At 39.6% G+C, this 23,609-nt stretch overlaps 1 protein-coding gene across 21 annotated transcripts in view; it reads left to right on the top strand.

Annotated features, from left to right (window-relative positions):
* Positions 1-23,609, top strand: part of LOC144596077 (microtubule-associated protein 2-like) — a 280,705-nt gene that overhangs the window by 245,968 nt on the left and 11,128 nt on the right. For 12 of the 21 annotated variants that reach the window (XM_078404207.1, XM_078404210.1, XM_078404216.1 and 9 more), the window contains 10 exons: positions 1,397-5,650; positions 5,857-6,060; positions 6,329-6,460; positions 7,065-7,141; positions 10,594-10,767; positions 13,838-13,882; positions 16,772-16,919; positions 18,806-18,871; positions 19,463-19,791; positions 20,407-20,505. In XM_078404207.1, the coding sequence (XP_078260333.1) occupies positions 1,397-5,650; positions 5,857-6,060; positions 6,329-6,460; positions 7,065-7,141; positions 10,594-10,767; positions 13,838-13,882; positions 16,772-16,919; positions 18,806-18,871; positions 19,463-19,791; positions 20,407-20,505 (5,528 nt within the window). The remainder of the gene's footprint in view (positions 1-1,396; positions 5,651-5,856; positions 6,061-6,328; positions 6,461-7,064; positions 7,142-10,593; positions 10,768-13,837; positions 13,883-16,771; positions 16,920-18,805; positions 18,872-19,462; positions 19,792-20,406; positions 20,506-23,609) is intronic. The other 9 variants (XM_078404227.1, XM_078404219.1, XM_078404226.1 and 6 more) reach the window with 7 other exon arrangements.

Here is a 23,609-nt window from a genome sequence, read left to right as displayed (position 1 = left end):
TGCTAATGGGTTATCAATTCTTTTGAAGCTGATTCACCCGCTTTCTACTTACCAGGCTTACCAGTGATCAACGATTTTTTTTTAAGTTGCATTTTGTATTTTCAATTTAAGTCAAGGATTATTTTAAAGTAGATTGTTTTGCTTCATACTTCAGTGCTGACATCTCGCATTTATTGTTTTATTTAGGCTGTGGCGAATGCTATTCTCTTTCTATTGTTAATGATGGGTCGAATGGACAAAATGGTTGAAGTGGGAAATTATGTTTGAATTCAAATGCACATTCTTGACATGATTTTGTCAAAAGATCACCAAGTGTTCTCCATTAATGAGACAGTGTGCCAGCTGAAATTCCCAATGGAAAAAGCATGACTCATAGGGAGATTGGGTCCAAGGAAGAAATGCCATCTTCTCTGGAAGGTGTCTTCCTGTTGACTTCCATATGATGACAGTGCTCTCCATTAATATTTTAATAAGAGACTCTCCACAATAGGATACCTCTCAGTACCAACCCTCTGTATAAGCTCCAAATCACACCTCTTCCTCTTAACCCTATCTTCCAGTAAGATGGTAATAGGAAGGCCACCTACCATGGGGAAGAGTTATGTAAACATCGGAAATGCCTCTGCCTCTCCCCCCCTTTCACCCAGCTTGTTACTCACACCTGTTTCAACTACACCCACATGCCTCAATTTACAGCCTGAAGCCCACATTCCCCTGTTTTCATGGAGGGACCCTCTAACTTATGTGATCAAAAGTCAGCATTCCAAGTCTGCGTCCACAATTCCAAAGCATCTGGACACAGAAAATACAAAAACTCCAGAATAAAATCACATGGATTTTTATTAGAACATATGGAGGAGAGAAGTCTGGAGGGGTAAATAACTACAGATCACGAAAAGAGGGCCAAGATACAGAAGGGTTAAGGATAGTAGGTGCAACAGTCTAGCATGATGAAGATTAATGAGGAAATAATAAACAAAAATAAGCAATTCTTTCTTACATGATTAAGTCAGGGAAGATCATCTGATATATCCACTGAAACTTCAACGTCAATCTGTAGAATAAATAAATGTAAAAATGTATGTATTGGAAAATTTTACATTTAGTTTGTGTGACTTTTTCAGAACTAGTACAACACCAAAGCACTCATTAAAAAGTAGTTTCATATTAGATTTCTTTACAACTACAGTACTGAGAACCAATCACAGTTTTGCATATAAATATAATTTAATTCCAACAATAATAAAACTCATATTGCCAACCCTAAATATTTTTTTATTTGATCCCAGCATAGAACTTTTATTTCACACATTAGCTTTTTGAGCAGGAAAAAAATATTTGGAGTGCTTTTGCAAATCATTGAGTTAATTCTATGCATGCAACCAAACTACTTTAGATTTGTTTACAGCCACGAAGATGGACAAGCTGTCAACAGGTGGCGAATCCTCTGTTGCTGGTGTGGGAGGACCAGCGTTGCATGAAGTGTCAATGACAGAGTTGAAAGATAAGACTGTTGAACGTACTGATCAACAAATATCTGATCTGTTGTCATCTTCTACATTGGGTAAAGATAATGAAGCTCTCAGAGGAACACCAGTGGAAGTCTCCAAGATACAGAATTCATTTCCAACTCCTGTTTTGCAAACCCAACCTCTAGCTCCTTCTGTTACGAATGAACCATGTCCAACAGAGTTAGTTGCTACCAGGACTGAGACTCTATTTAGCCATGGTGAATGTTCAATACAGTTCAGTTCTCATGAAAATGAGTGCATCTCAGTGGCGGCAGCAGAGAACATTGTTACCCACATCCAACCAAGTGTTGTCCATAAAACAGATACAATCATAAAACCCCCATACGCTTCATCCAAAATGACATCCAGCAAATCTGTTTTAGATAAAAGTGAAATGCCTTCATTGAGTCCTGATATTAAAGAAACATCTGAAACATCCATTGCAGATATTGCAGAGTCTGGCTGTGTGAAAGAAAGGGATATTTCTGCAACTGTCGTAACTGGTAAAGATATTGAAGCAGCTTCACAAGAAGTGCCATTGTTTGCTGGAATCACTGTTACTGAAAGCAAAGATGAGATGCACAAAATGGATTTTGTTGCAAACACTGTTTCTGCCACTGAAGAGAAGGAACAGCAAATTCCTCAGGAAAAGTCAAAAGTGCATGAGGAATTGCATTTAGAGCAAATACTTGCAAATGTTGACAGTGCTTACAAAGTGACAACTATAATTTCAGAAGCTAAAGGCCAAGAAATCTCAGATACAATAAAACTGGTCGAACATATAGGTGATGTCTTTTCAATGCCAGAAGACAGATCAGAACATGTTGAATATAACTTGGTAAAAAGTGCAGAAAATTTAAAGGATTCAAAGGGAAAACCAGCAGTTGAGGAGAAAGTTCCTAGTGCAGCAGAGTTATTACCAACGGAGTCTTCTCAACATATGGCTGAAGAGCCAACAGCCAATCTTCCATCTAAGGAACTGGATAAAGCTGATCAAAAAGTAGAAGTTTGGCAATCAACTGATGTTACTTCTGCTCAATCCTATGTGGAGGATGAAAATCAAAATGTACCATATAACATACAACCTGCTACAGGTGATGCAGCTGACCAATTAAGTAAAGATCCAATGCTTGAGGTTATCAAATTTGACCCAAGTGCAATGGAGCAAAGTACGGAGAAGATTCAAGAACCATCCTCAAAAATTGAGGGAAAAAGCACTCACCAGATAATTCCTAAAGAACAAGATTCTGAACCACTGGTGCCACCATCCACTGAATCGAATGTTACTTCTGAAAAGAATGTAATAGATTCAATTAATCCAATCGTACAAAGCCAAAATATTGATGCTACCAATGTGAATTTAAAAGAGAGGAAAGAGGTGGATCAACCAGAACTATCTAAATATTTTGAAACATTTGTTCCCAAAGATAATGGCGCAAAAATAAGTGAACATCCTGGAGATGGATATTATGAAATGACTATTACAGAGGAAAGTAGTTTGAGACTACCTCGTGAAGTGCTGCAGGCCTCTGAGGCCCCATGTGAAAAACCAAAAGCAGGTGAGAAGAAAGTTGAAAATGATAGTTCAGCAGAAATAATTCATTACAGCACACTTGCACTGTCATCTCTCTCTGTTGACGAAGTGACTGGGCCCACCACAGGACATGAAATTGATTTTCCTGCTTGTCCTGACCATGGAGAAGGAGCAATTTCTCAACAGGCCGATTCGAGTGGTGATGTGAATACTTCAGAAGGACTCCAGAAGTTAGTACTGAACTTACCAACAACCTTTTTAGATTCAATATCTCTTGAGGTGGAAGCAGAGAGTCAAGGACCCCCTGAATCTTTGTCACCACTGGCGTCTGACATACTTGCCTGTTCGAGGGGTATAAGCTTGGATGAGTCAGCAGAGTTTTTCCCCATCCCAACCCCTGCTGAAGAGAAGCAGATATGTTTTCCTATTGAAGTGGACAAAAGTCAACGTGTTTCCACATATGAGAAGTCAGTTGACGAAAACCTGGGTTTGGATCCACAATATGCTTACTCCCATACTTTAATGCAGGATTACAAAAATGACAGTGTTGTGGTTCCTGACTTGCCTGAAATGTTGGATTTGGGTCGAAGGAGATTGAGTTTTGAGGCCACGGAAACCAAAGTGGTCAGGAGAGCGTCCATGCCTGCAGAATCTGCTTCTGGCTCAGGGGCTTTAAGTGAAAGCATTAAACTAATCATTAAAAATGTTGGTCAACCGGAGGAAATGGGCTACTGTGTTTTTGAATACTCTGGTCCCTTGCCCACTCCCGAGGAGGTTAAAAGTCCTCTGGAAGATGGGAGCATTTTCCTTCACAAAATCCGTACAGCTTCTCAGACTATTGACGAGGAAAGTGTCAGGAGGCAAATAGATGCAAATAGGCATAAAGAGGATTCACATTTTAGAATTGTCACTCTGTCGGAAGACAGTGAATTAAAAACACCTCTTTTGGAAGGACGATCAGAAATTCAAAATGAAGAATCGATTTCAATACATGTTCCAGACCAGATTATTAAGACGGAGTCTGGAACTGTTCATTTACCTGATGTCCCTGAAATGAAAGAATTTGATCAAAATAAGACTATTGATGCTCAGGAAATTGCAATAGACGCTTCTCTAAATAAACCATTGGATTATTCGCCAACACCATCGCCTTTGAATCTAGGGAGTGCGGATCAAAAGCTCTCTGAGAAAGATGCGACTTTTCAAGATGTGCAGCATAAGAAAGCATTGAACGATGAGACAAAGAGTAGCTTGCCCAACAGAGTTACTGTAACGGTTTTAGAAATGGAGTCAGTAAGATTTGGGAAAAGCTTTTCTGTACAGGAACCAGCTCAAATTAAGAAAGCATTTGAAGATAAGCCAAGGCCTATTTTGCCCAGGCAGGATACTGTCCTCGATGTTGACATAGAAATGGAATCAGATCCCTTATTTTATGAGAAATTTGCTTCCATTCAAGACAAAGTTCAAGTCTTGAGAGATGAACATATACCCTGTTTGCCCTGTGAGGCTGCAGTACCAGATTCTGTTCAGGATAAAGTGTCTGAGGATGATGCTATTCTTCAACAAATCCCCCAAGCCCAGGAGTTAGTGGAAAGTAAGTCTATTTCACAAATCGAGCTTACATTAGCAGAGGTGAGTGAGAAAACTGGCACCGTTGATCACAAAATACCTGAGGAATCTTCCCCTATACAAAAAACCACCTCACCTGAGAAAATGATATTCAGTGCCAGTGAGGCTAATCTGCCAAGTGAGGTTACTGTCCTTGACATGGGTGTGAAAATGGAAGAGACTGATCAGATATCTGAGAAAATTGTCCCTGCACCAGAATCAACTCAAACTGATAAAATCAGAGAGGATGTCATGGTGCCTGGTTTACCTAGTATGGTTACTGCATGTAAGGATGATTTGGAAGCTGTGGAGTTGGATGACAAAATAGTGAAGAAGCCTGCTCCTGCTGAAGTATTGATTCAAGCTGAGAGAACTGAACATTTGGAAACTCTGCCTAGTTTGGCCGGTGACATTATTGAACATGCAGACACTCCACCTGTGAAAATCACAGAGGGTGAAACTACTACAACATCCAGTGAAGTTATTGTTTCAGAAGTTTCAAAGGCAGAACATCCTGATTATGGAACCTCTGCTGCTGTGCACGAATCGGCTGTGGTTGAGAAAACCAGCAATGAGGAATGTGCTCATTTGCTGATTGAGGTTACAGTGCCAGAAATCGTTTTGCATGTGGACCCTGCTGACGACGACGTATCTGAAAACGTTGACCTTGCAGAAGGAGCTGAAGAGAGAGGAATTGTGGAATCTGTTGTCACGGTGGAAGATGACATTATTACTGTTGTACAAACCACGCTAGAGGGAGGAGAGGACTTGGGCCACAGTGTGAGATTTGCCGTAGCTGAATGTGATGACACTGATGATGTTTTCACATGCAGTGAACCAACCCAATTAACAGAAGAGCAAATTCACGAGCCTCCTGCAAAAGCTGCTGAAATTGTGATTATCCCAGGGAAAATACAGATCCCGACAGACTTGAAGGAAGATGAGAGCATTGATGAATCAGCAATGGACACAGACAGCTGCTGGATGGATACACAAGGTGCCTGTAAAGCCTTACTAGCTATCATCCATGCCAAGATAGTAAATTCTCGTTATTATGTATAAATTAACTAGTGCTAATTAGACTGTATCCTTTAATGTTAGAGTTTTTAAAAATAATACAAATTTGGTTTATGTTTTTTTATCTTTTCCCTCTTATTATCCCTGTTGCTATTTAAAGTGATTTCTTGCACTTTAATTCTGCAGATGAAGAGAGTATCATAGTAACACAACCCGCTGCTGTCACAAAACAGGAGAAGCCAGAGAAGGAGTTCAGCAGCCCGTCTTTGGATAAACATAGGAAAGGGAAACTGATAAAAACTGCCAAAAACAGAGCTTCTACGCCTGAGAGAAAAATAATCAAAAAAGATGTCAGTGTACTCTGCAAAGAAGACAAAAAGAAAAGAAAAGGTTCATACAATGGAAGCAATCTTTATTTTCACTTGTTCCATTTTTGTGATGTGAGGTGTTTGTATTGTTCCCATGTAATAATATTATGTTCTCTGTGAGATTTGGCTGTAGAAATGTTAGATAATAAACAAAAGCAGGAATTAGAAATATCTAATTTGCTGAATTGATCTATTGTTTCCTTTAATGTAAAGTGGATGTTGCACATTCCACCTGAGTAGCACTTTATTTCTGTCTTCATTTATTTGCTCTTGTCTTTCTTCTCTAACAGTGTATAAGAAGTCTGAACTTGCTAAAAAAACAGAGATTCAGACCCGGTCTCCCTCCAGGAAAATCATATTAAAACCAGCTGTAAGATATCATAGACCAGCTCACGTCCCTTGTACTAAACGGAAGCAGACAGGTGACTGTGTAAACACTGCAATGTGGCTGGCAAATATGGGCTTTACTTCATTGCTGGACTGGCTTTTTTCCTGTGTTTTCTTTTCAGCCATTGGGCTGCATATGGCACTTTTCATTTTGTTTTTCTTACAGCTGTCATGATCACACATGCTTGTCATGCACAAGCTTGCAAGTACGGTGGTCTTAACCTTGAAGTGGTGGTGTCATTCTTATTTGTGGGAGTTTGTTTCACTGTGTGCTGGTGGGAAAGTGTTGCAGCCTGCATCATGATATCCATTCACATTAATCCCCTTGTTCAGAGGTATTCAGGAATAACTTTCATTACATGCAGTATTTGTTTTCCATTTATGATTTTTTAAAGACATCTAATAGCTTTGTTTTAATAAACTAAAGTATTTATGTACTGAGGTTTCCTCCGTATGGAGCTTTATTTGTTTGTTAGTCTGGATAATTTTGTACTTCATTACTTTGCTTCCCCTTCTATATGATGGTAATAATATTAAATTAATTTTGGTTTCATGCACATCTCAGCGTATCTTGATTAAAATGAAACATCTTTCTGGTCTATTGTCCAATGTTCTAATATTAATCTTCTGTTTGCCTAGCTCCTGGAAGTGCTGAGGGTGCTTACATTATAGATCAGAAATTTTCTGTTGCTAAGCAACCCAAAGAGCGGATCATAGTAAGTAAATCACTTATAAATGCATTCCTTGCACTTTACGGAAGATGGGACAGCTTGCATAGCAGTTACTGATGTTGCTTTTATTTGAAGTATGTATATATCAAAGCTGCAGATATTTCTTAAATTCCTCAAAATAACGCTTAGATTTTGAAAATAACAATTTTTATTTTGGGTGAGCTTTGCCTTTTATCAAGTTTCACATTGTTTTGAGGTAACTAGCTCACAGGCATTGAATACATGTGCTGTGTTAAATCCAGAGGAAATATTTGATGTAAGCATGGTTGAAACATTCTATTCAAATATAAAATCTGATGATTGAAACTCGATGCCATTCTATACACAGACATTCAAAAAATTCTCACAGAAGGAAATATTTACTCCTCTATTCCTCCATTTTAACTTACAACCGTACAACCCAATGGGATAAACACTGAATTCTCCAATTTTAGGTAACTTCATAACCCTCCCCTTTTAATTTCTTCCCCATATAATGTCCCCCCTCTCCTCTCACCTGTGCCCCACCTATTTCTTCCCTCCCCCTCCCCTTACATTAAATTATATTGTATTGCTTTGTTGTCTCTACAATGAGAAGCCAAGAGACAGGTGCAGACTCATAGAAACATAGAAAATAGGTGCAAGAGGAGGCCATTTGGCGCTTCGAGCCATTCATTGTGATCATGGCTGATCATCCACAAACAGTAACCCATGCCTGCCTTCTCCCCGTGTCCCTTGATTCCGCTAGCCCCTATATAGACTCCTATGTATTGGCGAGACCAAGCACAGACGGGAGATTGTTTTGCTGAACAGCTGTGCTCAGTCCACCTTGGCATATGTGATCTCCCGGTTGCCAAACACATTACCTCCCCCTCCTTTTCCCATAAGGACCTCTGTTCTGGGCCGCCTCTATTGTCAGAGTGAGGGCAAACGTAAATTGGAGGAACAGCATATTTCGCTTGGGCAGTTTACAACCCAGTGGTATGAATATTGAGCTCTCTAACTTCAAGTAACCCTTGCATCTCCTCTCTCTCCATCCCTCCCCCACCCTAGTTGTCATACTAGTTTTACTGTTGACCTGTTGAATTCCATTGTCTGTATTAACTCGTTATCAACTATCCCACACCCAAATATGGACCATTTCCTTGATTGTCGTTGCTTTCTACATTTCCTCCATTCATTTGTCCTAAGTACCCACTATATCTTTCATTCCCCTTTCCCCTAACTCTCAATCTGAGGAAGGGTCTCGACCCGAAACGCCACCTATTCCTTTTCTCCAGAGAAGCTGCTTGACCCCGTGAGTTACTCGAGCTTTTGGTGTCTATCTTCGACAGAATTTTAGAAGCAGAACTTTTGAATTTTAAAAGTATAAAATCATGAGAGGAATAGATCGGGTAGATACATTGCCCAGAGTAGGTGAATCGAGGACCAGAGGACATAGGTTTAAGGTGAAGAGGAAAATATTTAATAGGAATCAGAGGGGTAACCTTTTCACACAAAGGGTGGTGGGTGTATGGAACAAGCTGCCAGAGGAGGTAGTTGAGGCAGGGACTTTCCCAACGTTTAAGAAACAGTTAGACAAATACATGGATAGGACAGGTTTGGAGGGATATGGACCAAATGCTGGCAGGTGGGACTAGTGTAGCTGGAACATGTTTTTCGGTATGGGCAGGTTGAGCCGAAGGGCCTGTTTCCACACTGTATCCATCTATGGCTCTATAACAACCTTTGTTTTGAAAAGACCATGCCTGGAAGTTATGACATCCCAAGAATAACAGAATAAACAAACAATAAAAAGTGTTTGTGAAATGTTTATATTCCAGAGCAAAATAATCCCTTTTGAATTGTAAAGCACATGTAGGATTTCAAAGACTTTCTCATCATAACTTTTGTATTCATCTCCATTGAAAAGATACTACATTTTTGTAAAGTCACAACCGACATTGAAGTTTTAGAGCATTATTTTAATTTTACTTTGTTAAAGTTTTGAATGCATTTCTTTTAAATTTGTTTAACTTGTTTTCATAAAATTGTTAATCCATTAGAACACTAGTCGGTTTTATTTACTTGTGAAGATACAGTAGCAGGATGTAGAACTATTGTCTTATAATGCATAATATAAAATGAATAGATAATTTTCCCATCAGAATAACCTTTTTACTTCCACTGTTCTCTAAATAATTGCTGCAATTGTTCCGTGATAACAATTGTACAAGACATTGGTGAAGTATTATGTTCAGTTTGGTCACCCTACTAGAGGGAAGATGTCATTAAACTAGAATGTGTACAATGAAGATTTAAGTGAATGTTACCAGGACATATGGATGGACAGGCTAGGACAATTCCTTGTAGCACAGGAAACTGAGTGGTGATCATAGAGATGTGTATAAAATCATGAGGGGAATAGATAGGGTGAATGCGCACAGTTTTTTTCACAAGGTATGGGAATAAAATAGTTAAGGACAGTAGTTTAAGGTGAAGTTGAAGAGCTGATAGGAACCTGAGGGGCAACCTTTTCCACATGGAGTGGCTGGTAAATGGAATGAGCTACCAGAGGAAGTAGTTGAGTTAAGGTATTTATTCACAAAATGCTGGAGTAGCTCAGCAGATCAGGCAGCATCTCAGGAGAGAAGGAATGGGCGACGTTTTGGGTCGAGACCCTTCTTCAGTCGCTCATTCCTTCTCTCCTGAGATGCTGCCTGACCTGTATCCAGTTACTCCAGCATTTTGTGAATAAATACCTTCGATTTGTACCAGCATCTGCAGTTATTTTCTTACAAGTAGTTGAGTTAGGAACATTAGCAACATTTTAAAGTAATTTGCACAGGTACATGGAATTACATGAATTTGAGGGATATGGTTATACACAGGCAAATGTGACTTGCAAGTTAGGGCATCTTGGTTGGCATGGACGGGTTGGGCAGTATGACTCACTGGCATGGAGAGAACATGTAATATATATCCAGCTTGAGCATAAACTAAAGTGGTGAGAGTTTGTGTGTCCATGTATGTGTACATCTTTGTGCAGTTTATCCAAGACAAAAATGCTTTTAACAATTAATCAGAAGGTCACCCTAAATTAAATAAAACCATAATCATTTGTAAAATGGCATTGAAAGTCATCTAGGGATAATGAGGACCTAGGAGCTAGGGTTTAGGGAATGGATTGTCGCGTTTAAGGCCAATTATATTGACTGCTGGAACACCAATTTATAATGGAATATTTTAGTAGAACATGAAAACGTGGAGAGGAACGTTTGTTGATTAGAAAGATAATGTTCAGCTGTTTAGAACCCAAAGTAAAATGGCTATTACTGGTGCTGTTACATAACATTTTTGATACATTCATTAGAATATTCGGACATGTTATTATTTTTAATTCTGTTTTTATATTTTGTTTAATTTTTATGTTCATTGTCTTATTTTTTTAAATTTGCTTTATATTTTCTCATGGCAAGAATTCATCTACACTAACAAAGATTCCTACCTCAAAATTATCTTCCCACCTCCCCGAAAGACCTAAATCTACTTGTTCTGGTGATAGAAAAGCCTTTATTGACCTAAATTATTTCCCCACACGATCCTCGTCTGCCAGCCCTAGAGACTCTTTGAAAGAGCAGCCTGTAAGCAAGGTAAGATGAAGAAATGTCCATGCAGTTTTGCTTCTTGCATTATGCTATTTCTATTTGGAATTGAAAAAAAGGGTAATGCTCCTTCAGTTTTCTGCCAAACATTTGGGCTTTTTTTATGCATTAAATTTGATTAGCATTAAGCAAAAGGCTTTGAACTTAAAGTCATGATAGAGATGTTTACTCAATGGAGTTCTCATTACGGTTATGCATTAGCTTCATGCAGCCAGGCTTACTATAGGAGACAGGCTTCCTGGATGGGCTAGACTATTTACTACTGAAGAAGTAATAGTTATGTCCACAACTAGTACCTGATCAATATAATAACTGTAATGAAAACAATATAATAGCAGCGAAGAAATATGAGCAAACATTTACTTTTCCGCCAACGTTTTCTTTGTGTTCTCATTCCAATCATAAAAATACGCCTCTTCCAAGGTTGGAGCTAGCTGCTCGTTAGTAGTAAAGATCATCTACGACATGTTAAAAGATATTTCTGCAAATGCTGATATCAGCCAATTCATTCATAGAAACATAGAAAATAGGTGCAGGAGTAGGCCATTCAGCCCTTCGAGCCAGCACCGCTGATCATCCTAAACCAGTACCCCGTTCCTGCCTTTTCCCCATAACCCTTGATTCTGTTAACCCTAAGAGCTCCATCTAACTCTCTCTTGAAAACATCCAGTGAATTGGCCTCCACTGCGTTTTCTGTGGCAGAGAATTCCACAGATTCACAACTCTCTGGGTGAAAAGGTTTTTCCTCATCTCAGTCCTAAATGGCCTACCCCTTATTCTTAAACTGTGACCCCTTGTTCTGGACTCCCCCAATATCGGGAACATTTTTCCTGCATCTAGCCTGTCCAATCCCTTAAGAATTTTGTATATTTCTATAAGATCCCCCCTCATCCTAAATTCCAGTGAATACAAGCCCAGTCGATCCATTCTTTCATCATATGTCAGTCCCGCCATCCCAGGAATTGACCTGGTGAACCTACTCCCTCAATAGCAAGAATGTCCTTCCTCAAATTAGACCAAAACTGCACACAATATTCCAGGTGTGGTCTCACCAGGGTCTTGTACACCTGCAGTAGTACCTCCTTGCTCCTAAACTCAAATCCTTTTGCTATGAAGACCAACATGCCATTTGCTTTCTTCACTGCCTGCTGTAACTGCATACTTACTTTCAGTGACTGATGTACAAGGACACCCAGGTCTCGTTGCACCTCCCCTTTTCCTAATCTGACACCATTCAGAAAATAATCTGCCTTGTTCTTGCCACCAAGGTGGATAACCTCACATTTATCCACATTATACTGCATCAGCCATGCTTCTGCCCACTCACCCAACCTATCCTAGTCACCCTGCAGCCTCACAACATCCTCCTCGCAGCTCACACTGCCACCCAGCTTTGTGTCATCCGCAAACTTGGAGGTGTTACGTTTAATTCCTTCGTCTAAATTGTTAATATATATTGTAAATAACTGGGGTCCCAACACTAAGCATTGCGGCACCCCACTAGTCACTGCCTACCATTCTGAAAAGGACCAGTTAATTCTTAATCTTTGCTTCCTGTCTGCCAACCAGTTCTCTATCCATGTCAATAAGCTACCCCCAATCCCATGTGCTCTAATTTTGCACACATTCAAATTGGTCAGTGTTTTAACTAAAATTTTGGACTTAATAATTCAACTGTGTATTTTCTAGCTTGGCAGTAGGTTTTGGGCATGACATTTTTGTTATGAGAAATGCAATCGCTTTAATGATGCCTCTGCAATCTAAGTTACTTTTACTTCCTAGAGAAAAGTATCCTTGAATGAAAAAAGAAAATGCTGGAAACACTCAGCAGGTCAGGCAGCATGCGTGGAAAGACAAACAGTTAATGTTTCAGGTCAAAGATTGTATCGATAATATAACTTGTTCAACACACATTTTCGTGAAATATTATAACAGCATAAGCTAATTATAATGTTTAATCAGTTCATTTTATTCAGCTTAACCTGTAAATGTGAGGCCACCTTTCCTGCAACAAAACATCCCAACAAAATGAGCAAGTGTTATCAGGATTTTTCATCATATCATATCATATCATATATATACAGCCGGAAACAGGCCTTTTCGGCCCTCCAAGTCCGTGCCGCCCAGTGATCCCCAATTTGCATATTGAGATAGACTTGGTCAAAAGTTTTAATAAATGAAAAACAGAAGGGGCACTTTGGAGAAGGAATTCCAAAGTTAAGACCTGAGCAGCTGAAGGCATCTCCATCGACAGTAATGAAGAAACATTAAGCGATGAGAAATTCAAAATGATTAATCAAGAGGTGAAAATCGGAGGGGCAGAGATATACTGGAAAGATTGGAGGAAATTAGTGCTGGAAAGGTAAGGTCCCAAAAGGATTTCAAAATTAGGATGAGAACTTTATATTTGCTGCATTGCTAACCACTTGATCAGGGATGATGAGTGAACAGGATCTAGCATAAGTTCAACCAGAGGAATCATGCTTGGATGAGGATGACAAATCAGAAATATAAGACAGTGATGGCAGAGATAATAACTGGTCTTGGTGAAGGTTCAAAACTTTCACCAGCTCCTATGGGACAGCAAGCTTTTGAACATGCTGGCTCTGTTTTGTAAGTTCGGCAGGGACAGAAATAATTAGTAGCTAATAGACCAAATTTTTATTGAGACAAAACCAGTAAATGCAATCTCAAAAATTAGTTGAAGGAAGTTAATGCTTAAACAATGCTGTGTGATGGACAAGCCACCAAACAGTTTAGAGATACTGGAATGAAGAGGGGCCATGATGAAGTAAAGCAGGATGTCACCTGTGTAGGTAAGAATATTGGACAATGTGTGTTGGCATGGCCAATGTTCAGCAGGTGGATGATAACTACGAACATCTAAGGATGCCTCGTCGAGATTATGTAAGAGGAGTGGGGCAAGAAACCATTGTAGGCATAGACTGACCGTTCACTGTTGTGTTGCAGATTTCTGAGTAAATCTTTAGACTTCTTCATATTCTATCTGGATGGAAGCTACACAGAGGTTTTTAATGACCTGTTTTTTTCCCTCCAGAATTTGCAAAAGGAAAGTGGTGAAAATGAATTCATCAAACAATGGGTCAGTGCATCTGTAGTTTTTTTTAGAGATACAGTGCAGAAACAGGCCCTTCGGCCCACCGAGTCCGCACTGACCATTGACCCCTGCACATTAACACTACCTTACATACACTTGGGACAATTTTACATTCACACTAAGAAAATTAACGTACACACCTGTAGGTCTTTAGAGTGTGGGAGGAAACGGAAGATCTTGGAGAAAACCCACGCAGGTCTCGGAGATAGTGTACAAACTCCGTATAGACAGCACCCGTAGTCAGGAGCGAACCCGGGTCTCTGGCTCTGTAAGGCAGTAGCTCTACCGCTACACTGCCCATGTTTTGATGCCACCAAAAATTCTAAATAGTAATAAATAGATGCAAAAATAATATTTGCTAATTCATTTCTGTAAGGGCATAGGGCTTAACTTCAAGTATCATCTTCTGATGATCAGGAAAGTTTATTCAGATGTATCCAGAGATAGTTTCTTCTGATGATGATGGTATTATCATTGGTAGCAGATAAATGCATTTTAGAGGTCGAGAAAAAAATAAAGGGATAACTCTCAGAATTTAAAGTACGAAAATATTTTAATGCTAAATAGGAACTTTAGTGCTGAACTTTTTAAGGTGGCAGATGCTAGAAAAATTATTATTTTCACTGATCTTCATTGCAACATGGAGATCATAAACATTTGATCTTGAATTAGGAGTTGGCCACTTGGCACCTCAACGTAGTTCAGCTCTTCAGTGAGATCATAAGTGATCTGATTTTAACCCAGTTCTGGTAATATTTCAGCCCCTTGTTTAACAAGAACCTGTCTTCCTCTGCCTTGAAAGTCGTACATGTCTCTGCTTCTACCTACTTCAGAGAAGAAATTTCCAAAGACACTCAGCTCTGAGAGAAAAACAGATCTTTCCTCTCTAATTTAAACATTCCATCTGTAATTTTTAAATGGTAATTCCTAGTTCTAAATCGTCCTACAAGAGGAAACATCCTCTCCACATCCACACTGTTAAGTTGCTCTGCTATGCTGGTTTAAAACAGAGCTTATATATTTTCTTTATGACAGATATGTAGCTAAATGTTCAGTAGTTTCCTGCATTCCGTCTCCCCTTTTGGAGTTGTATCTATTTTCTAATTTAATGGAACCTTCCCTGAATCTTCCTAGTATTAAGAATTAGCACGACGTCCATCAGGGAAGGGTACTTGTCAGGTTAGAGCTCTTAACATTTTGCTTTGCCCCACTTCCCTGGTGATTGTTATTTCCCAAGGTTTTATTGCCTCTCTTAAAATGCCCGATTTTACAGCTATTTTTAGGAATTATTTGTATCTTCTCTGGTGAAGAGCGATGCAAAATATTTGTTAAATTCATCTATTATGTCCGTGATTTTAATTTAAACTTAATTTTGTAAACACCTTTCGATCTCAAAGAAGGATGATTAAAATATTTTTGAAACCTGACTAATTATTTTAATTTCACAGAGGTGTTTTTAGTTAAAAATGGAATTTTCAAGAATGTGCTTTCTGAAAGGCAGTAAAATAATTTGTCTTGTATGTAATGCTAATGCTTGTATTAAGTGATGAATGAGCAGAAAGAAACTAATATCACTCGCCTTCCGTAGCTCTGTTTGATAATGTGTGGTAATTTATTCCTGATGTATTGCAGATCCAAATCCTCACAAGTGTGTAAATTTGCTGTAATGTCGAGTTTTTCTAGTTGCACCTTAGTAATCAGTTTTTTTAAAAAAGCCTATTGATATCTGCATACACTGCTGGAATAGGAAAATAATATAGAACTGTACCTATTGTTTAGAAGGATTCTGAGTCGAAATGTCCCCTATCTATGTTCTCCAGGGATGCTGCCTGACCCACTGAATTACTCCAGCACTTTGTGTCCTTTTTTGTAAACAGCATCTGCAGTGCCTTGTTTCTACATAGAACAGCACAGCATAATTACAGACCCTTCAGCCCACAATGTCCATGTTGAACATGATGTCAAATTTATTTAATCTCTGCCTACACATAATCCATATCCCTCTATTCCCTGTATATTCATGTGCCTATCAAAAAGCCTCTTAAATGATATTATCATATCTTCCTCCACCATCATCCCAGGCAGTGTGTTCCAGGTACCCACTATTCTCAGCTTAAATAATAACTTGCGCCACACATCTCCTTTAAATTTTTCACCTCTCACCTTAAAGCTATGCCTTCTGGTTCTTGACATATCCATCCTGGGAAAATGGTTCTGACTGTCTACCTTATTTATCATGTTCATAATTTTATATACATTAAGGTCTCCTCTCAATCTCCAATGTTCCAGAAAAAAACAAGTTTGTCCAGCATCTCCTTATAGCTAATGTCCACTAATCCAGGCAGCATTCTTGTAAACCTCTTCTGCGCCCTCTCCAAAGCCTTTACATCCTTCTTGTAATGGGGTGACCAGAACTGCAAACAGCACTCAGAATGTAGTCCAACCAGTCCTATAAAGCTGTAACATGACTTCCTGACTCTTATACTCACTGACTAGACCGATGAAGGCTAGTATACCTTATGTCTACTTTACCACTCTATTTATTTTTATTGCCACTTTCAAGGAGCTATGCACTTGGAATCCAAGATCCCTCTGAACATCAGTGCTTTTAAGGATCTTGCCATTAACTGTACACTTTCCCATTACATTAAACCTTCCAAAGTGCAACACCTTACACTTGCTAGGATTGAACTCAGTTCTAAAGCATCAAGATGCTTTCATGTAGGTTGTGGGCGCTATTCAGGAGGTAGGAGGTGGAAGGTAGATTTAATTTATCCTCATGGGCACATATGTTTGCCCCATTTCAAACATGATTAGAAATAATAAGAGTTGGGTGGAGTTGCAGATAATAGTGATATGGTTCGCTCTATGCAGGATGCCACAGGGAGGAGCCCAGAAAAGCGTTCAGCTTTGCCGAGACCTTCTTCGATCTTGACCATTCGCCGAGCTCCACCGGAAGAAAAGGATGCACATTTTGTTCCTGTTACAAGCCCGGTTTATTCCGTACCGAGGCGACCAACAAGTTAGTTTTCATATTTCTGTTTGAAACGTCATGAATGAATGATTTTTTGAACCCAGGCATGATGTTGAGTTTTCAATCATGTGAGCATTAAGGTGCAAGGGCATTACACAGTTGCACTGCTTTTTTCTGTGCCTTTATTGTGCTCCAACTCAATGCTTTCAAAATGAACGTAGCATGCAATTTTGTGTAATTACTGTGGAGGAAAGCCAAAAATGCCAGTAGACTTTTTTTTAGAGATCTGATCAGCAGAAATCATCCTCACTTTTTCTCCTGCTTCCAAGACGCTCATTTTGTTTAATATAGTTATTTATGCTTATAATATATTTTGTGTTGTTCTTAACAGAACAAGGAAAAACCTGCAAAGTTATGAATCATTCCAGTTTGTTGAAAGTTACTTGAAAATATTTCACTTTTCGTATGTTAATATTTTCAGCAGTGCAGTTCTTTCATCTTCATTTTAGCTATCATATATTTGGTCATAGACAATAGACAATAGACAATAGGTGCAGGAGTAGGCCATTCAGCCCTTCGAGCCAGCACCGCCATTCAATGCGATCATGGCTGATCACTATCAATCAGTACCCCGTTCCTGCCTTCTCCCCATACCCCCTCACTCCGCTATCCTTAAGAGCTCTATCCAGCTCTCTCTTGAAAGCATCCAACGAACTGGCCTCCACTGCCTTCTGAGGCAGAGAATTCCACACCTTCACCACCCTCTGACTGAAAAAGTTCTTCCTCATCTCCGTTCTAAATGGCCTACCCCTTATTCTCAAACTGTGGCCCCTTGTTCTGGACTCCCCCAACATTGGGAACATGTTATCTGCCTCTAATGTGTCCAATCCCCTAATTATCTTATATGTTTCAATAAGATCCCCCCTCATCCTTCTAATGAATCAATCTTCAATTTATCAAGTTGCCAGAAGCCTGAAATTAAAACAGATTGCTGCTCCAGTTCCAAATGTTCTTTCCTGGAGATTTCTGGAACACCTGCTCACACCAGTCCTACTACCTGCTTCGATTCCATTGTCCATCCCTCAGAAATTCTTCACTGCGATGAACAGCAATTTTTCAATAAGTATATTGAAGTCTTTGTGTCCTCTATAGCAAAATACAGACCGAGTGATCACGTTGCAGAACCTCTACTTGGTCCTCATGCATGATATTAAACTTCCAGTTGCCTCTCAGATTTCCCATTCCAGTACTCACCCTGATCTCCTTGTCTTTGTGGTCCTCCCATCCTCCAATAAGCTTCAATGAAACATAGGGAAGCAGCACCGTATTTTTCATTTGAGGCAGTAGAGAGCTTTCCAAGTTCAATATTAACAGTCAAATATAACAAAGGCAGAGATAAGAGTTAAACCTAAAAGGCTATACACTGAATATTTTGACTTCAGTCACTATCATAATGCACCTTGCTGACACAACATAAGAACTTTGCAGATCTGAGAACTGTCCGGAGGCTTCTTACAGAAGAATCACAGTTTGAGTTGTTGGCAAAATTGTCTCTTTTATTTATGTTTCATTACCATTGCAATTCGGTGCATTTCAAGCTATGTGCTAGCATTTTCCTAGTAGCCTGTTGCACTTTGCGCTTTCAGATCACTCCACTGTTTAAATAGGAATGTAGAATAATTTAAATGAACACATGAAATATGCTAAAGTGCAATAAAGATACAAGGATATTAGACCAGTTACTCCTCAGAACTCATGCATGTGAATCTTGAGCAAGCCAGTTTCCTTAACAGAGTTTGAAAAAAAAAAAGGAAAATAGGATCTGCTATACAGATTACAAGTATAATGATCATTATCTATTTTTCTCTGCTGATTTGCTTACTTAAAATGTAAGCCCCTTATTTACATTTGGTCTGTTCTCTACCCCCTTGTAGCTATAAGGACTGAACCAAGAAATGACCAAAGGGGTCATGGGATGACCAGATCGCGAGCACATGCAGGTATCCTGTTGTCTAGCCCTATTGAATGTTTTATAAAAGTGACCTATTTTCTGCATGACAGACTTGGTGTAGCTCACATGGAGCAATCAGAACCATGAATGGATGGATGTAATGGCATTTTGATTTTCAGTTGCGCAGAGCACAAATGGGCTTCTAGATTTATATTGTGGGCTAAGAACTAATACAAAAAAAATCAAATTTCAGACCTTTATCGTAATGTAATTATCAAAGATGTACATCATGAAAATGCTTATTTAACCTACTCATCAATATTCCATAAATTCAGCCAAAAGATGTGATGATTACCTTAATGTACTCTGGATGATTATGTTTGTAGGCCTGTGCAAAGAAGGCTCTGTTAGACACAAAATGCTGGAGTACCTCAGCAGGACAGGCAGCATCTCAGAAGAAAGGTCTCGGCCCGAAACGTCACCCATTCCTTCTCTCCAGAGATGCTGCCTGTCCCGCTGAGTTGCTCCAGCATTTGGTGTCTATCTTCGGTGTAAACCAGCATCTGCAGTTCCTTCCCATGCAGAGGCTATGTTGTTGTTTTAAACAAAATTTCTATACAATATGTATATTTTTTCAAAGGCTCTGAATCAGCACGCTCCAGGTCAGCAAGAAGCGGCACTGTCACGCCATCCACTCCTGGATCGACTGCAGTCACGCCGGGCACACCACCCAGTTACTCTCGCACGCCAGGTAGCCGGACCCCTCGCACTCCCGGCACTCCTGGCACACACAAATCTCCCATTCTTGTGCCCACAGAAAGGAAAGTGGCTATTATCCGCACTCCTCCAAAATCTCCCCTTACTCCAAAGCAGCTCCGTGTTATCAACCAGCCAATGCCAGATCTGAAAAACATCAAGTCCAAAATTGGATCAACTGACAACCTGAAATATCAACCAAGTGGAGGGCAGGTATGGAACTATTTGTACTTCTGTAAAGTATACTAGATTTGATGGCATTCGTGATAGTATCAGCAGTACTTCATTTTGGGAACGAAAAATCAAATCTTAAGGTTTAAAATAATTTGCTGCATTTGTTTTATTTCTTTAGCCCTGCCCTTTGATTTCAGATCATTGTATTGTATTAATCTTAGTGCTGGTTTTGGACCTGTTGTTGAAAATCTGATAAAAGATGATACCAAGTCAAATCTAAAGGACCAATGGCAATTGGTTTGCTTACATTTTTCACTTAAAGAAAGGCACGGGTTATTGATTGTGGATTATCAGCCATGATAACAATGAATGGCGGTGCTGGCTCGAAGGGCCGAATGGCCTCCTCCTGCACCTATTTTCTATGAGACAGCAGGAACCATCAATTAAAGCCATTTGTCATTTACTGCTGACTTTTGATATTATAAAATATTTTCTCAATCCAATTGGAATTAAAGCTTTCACTTGAAAATTGGAACTAAAATTCCTCTTTATAAACAGAAACTGTGTGACAATGTAATATAATTTACTGTGGGTATTTTCTCACTGAATGACTAGTGTGTAGATATTGATTGGTAAAGTTCCTATCATTTCCAGGTGCATATAGCAAATGTAAATGTAAAACCTGATTTTAGCCATATTCAGCCAAAATGTGGCTCGCTGGACAACATGCGCTATTCTCCCCTGGTTGGAAACGTGAGTCACTTGCTTACTTTGAAAACTGATAATTTATTTGAGCAGCAAATTCTGTAGTTATTATATAAAATTCACATGTGGAATTGCTTGCTTGCTTGCTGATCAATTAAAATGTCTGTTTGCTTTGCATCATTTCATACGAGATGCTACTATGAAGTATTATTTGACACTTTGAAAATAATGTATTTTCATGTATTTTGTTGTGTGCATTGTACATATCAATATTTAAATTCCATATTTTGACACAATAGCAACATTTACTGTATGATCAGCATTTACAAAGACAATAACCTTTATCTGATTTTGTATTATGTCTATGATTCATCTCCATTATCTATGCAGTTAAAACATTTGACTGACTTCTTTGCCATAAACACTAATCTATATTTATGATGCAAATAGCTCAACATGTACACAAAATGAAATAGAGATGTTTTGCATGTCGAAACATGGTATTGTTTGGGAATCTTTCTGCATTTTTTTGTTTTTTAATGTTTTTTTCACACAAAGGGTAGTGGGTGTATGGAACAAGCTGCCAGAGGCAAGGACTATCTCAACATTTAAGAAACAGTTAGACAGGTACATGGATAGGACAGGTTTGGAGGAATATGGACCAAATGCGGGCAGATGCGACTAGTGTAGCTGGGATATGTTGGCTGGTGTGGGCAAGTTGGGCCAAAGGTCCCGTTTCCACACTGTATCACTCTATGACTATTTCTAATTTATTTTTCCCATGGCCCTATTTTGAAGAGTAGGGGAGTCAATCTCCAGGTTCTGGTCAACATTTATCTTTCAAAAGACATTATAAAAACAGGTTATCTGGTTGTCATGGAAGTCTCTCTAACTTCAGATAGCCTTTGCTTTCCCTCTCTATCCCCTCCCCCTTCCTAGTTCTCCCACTTGTCCTACTGTCTCCGACTACATTCTATCTTTGTCCCGCCCCCTCCCCTGACATCAGTCTGAAGAAAGGTCTCGACCCGAAACCTCACCCATTCCTTCTCTCCCGAGATGCTGCCTGACCCACTGAGCTACTCCATGATTTTGAGTCTACCTTCGTGTTTATCTGGTTGTCATCACATTGATGACCATTGCAGCTTACTCTATCCAAATAGTTGTGGCATTCCCTACAATATAAAAGTGACTCCACTTTAGAACAACTGAATTAACTGTAAAGTCCTGAGGGATGTCTTGAGGTCATAAATAAGTGCTACTTACTGCATGTAAATCTTTTAGAAATAAAACAAATATTTGAACTTTTTGTTTAAAAATCAACTTTTGTTCTATAAATGACCTAGACTGCTAACCACATCAGTGAATTGCTCTTCATTCTAAAATTCACAATGTTTGCAGTAGTTTTATGTTCTGCTAACCTAATCCAATTTATGAAGACATTCCTCAGAAAAATCCTAAAATGCTGGACACCTTAGAATCATAGTCATACAGCATGGAAAGAGACCCTTCGGCCCAAGTTGCCCGATCTACAAAAGTCCTACCTGTCTGTATTTGGCCCATATCCCTTTAAATCTTTCCTGCCCATTTACCCCTTCATGTCTGATGTGTATTTGAAGCATTTATAGTTTTTTAAAGTTTAGATTATTGTCACGTGTACCAAGGAACAGTGAAAAGATTTTGTTGCGTGCTAACCAGTCAGCAGAAAGACAATACATGATTACAATCGAGCCATTTACAGTGTATAGATACATGATAAGGGAATAATATTTAGTGCAAGGTAAAGCCAACAAAGTTCGATCAAGGAGAGTCTGAGGATCACCAATGAGATATAGTTTTCCATTTGATACCTTTTATCTGCACCATTAATCTTTAATAATTTTCAATCAAATAATTTCAATGCTTCCAATCTTCTCTCCACCATCCAATATTAAAACATTCTTTGTCTCCTGCGTGTTAAAACTTAATTTTCCAACACTGATATTATAGATGTTAATATTATCGTACCTCTACAAAGATAATTATATCCTTTGATTTTCTTTTTCCAGCTAGATGACCACAAAGCCATTTTGCATATCAGGGAGGAGACTTTTATATGATCGAAAGAAGTTTTTTTTTTAGTTTCCAATACAGTAAATCCTCGTTATAACGGACCATGGAGGGTGGGAGGGTTGGATGGTGTCTGTTATTGCCGATTGTCCGCTATAACTGAGTAAGGTATTATCATTGTATAATAGTAGAAACAAACGACTGCAATTGTTGGTTAATACACAAAAGGACAAAATATGCTGGAGGAACTCAGCAGGTCAGGCAACAGCCCTGGAGAACATGGACAGGTAGCGTTTTGGGCCGGGAGCCTCCTTCTGACTCTCGGTCTGGAATTGGGCGAATCCAGGTGAGTTGACGGCCCCGGCTTGCTGGCGATGGAGGAAGAGGTGAGGTGAGGATCAGCTTCCCGCGGGTGGCCGGAATGCAGGTAGGGGTTGGTGGCAGCGACAGCGGCCGGGGTGTCGGCAACGGCAGGCGCGGCATGGGAACGGCCGGGGTGGTGGTCGCGGTAGCAGCGGCGGCAGGCATGGCCTGGGTTGCGGTGGCATTTGCGGCCTGGGAGCAGCTGCGGTCACAGTGGAGGTGGTGGTGGTGCCACTGCAAGGGCGGGCGGGGGGGTGTGCAGGTTGGGGGGCGCTGGCACTGATAGTGGCGGTGGTGCAGTCAGGCAGGGGCAGCCAGCATTACGAGTGGCCGGCACTGCGAGTGGTGGGGAAGCGGTGTGAACCGGGGGCGGCGTGGGCAGCTGTTGGTAGGTCAGTCCACTATAAAGAGGTCCGTTAAAACGATGCTTTACTGTATTATTATTGGACTAATTTTAAATGTTTATAATTACAGTCCTTACAAAAATTCATAACCAGCTCTCTGTATATACACACTTACACAATTCCTCTTTTTGACTGTCTTTTCTGATAACATGCTTGATCAATTACCTAAAATAGTAAATCAATTCATTTTCCAATAGAATTTTCTGTTATTGCTTTCTCTTGGATTTAAAACAAGACACATAGTTATGACAACACTGAGCCAAATGAAAGTGTCAGCCACTTGTAAAGTAAAGAAATTTGGGAGATGAAAACCCTAAACTTGAGCAGGGGCAAGAGTCT

This window comes from Rhinoraja longicauda, chromosome 8 (genome assembly GCF_053455715.1).
Source record: "Rhinoraja longicauda isolate Sanriku21f chromosome 8, sRhiLon1.1, whole genome shotgun sequence".
NCBI classification, from domain to species: Eukaryota; Metazoa; Chordata; class Chondrichthyes; order Rajiformes; family Arhynchobatidae; genus Rhinoraja; species Rhinoraja longicauda.
The sequence above is the reverse complement of the archived record's forward strand: the minus strand, read 5'-3'. Positions and strand labels throughout refer to the sequence as shown.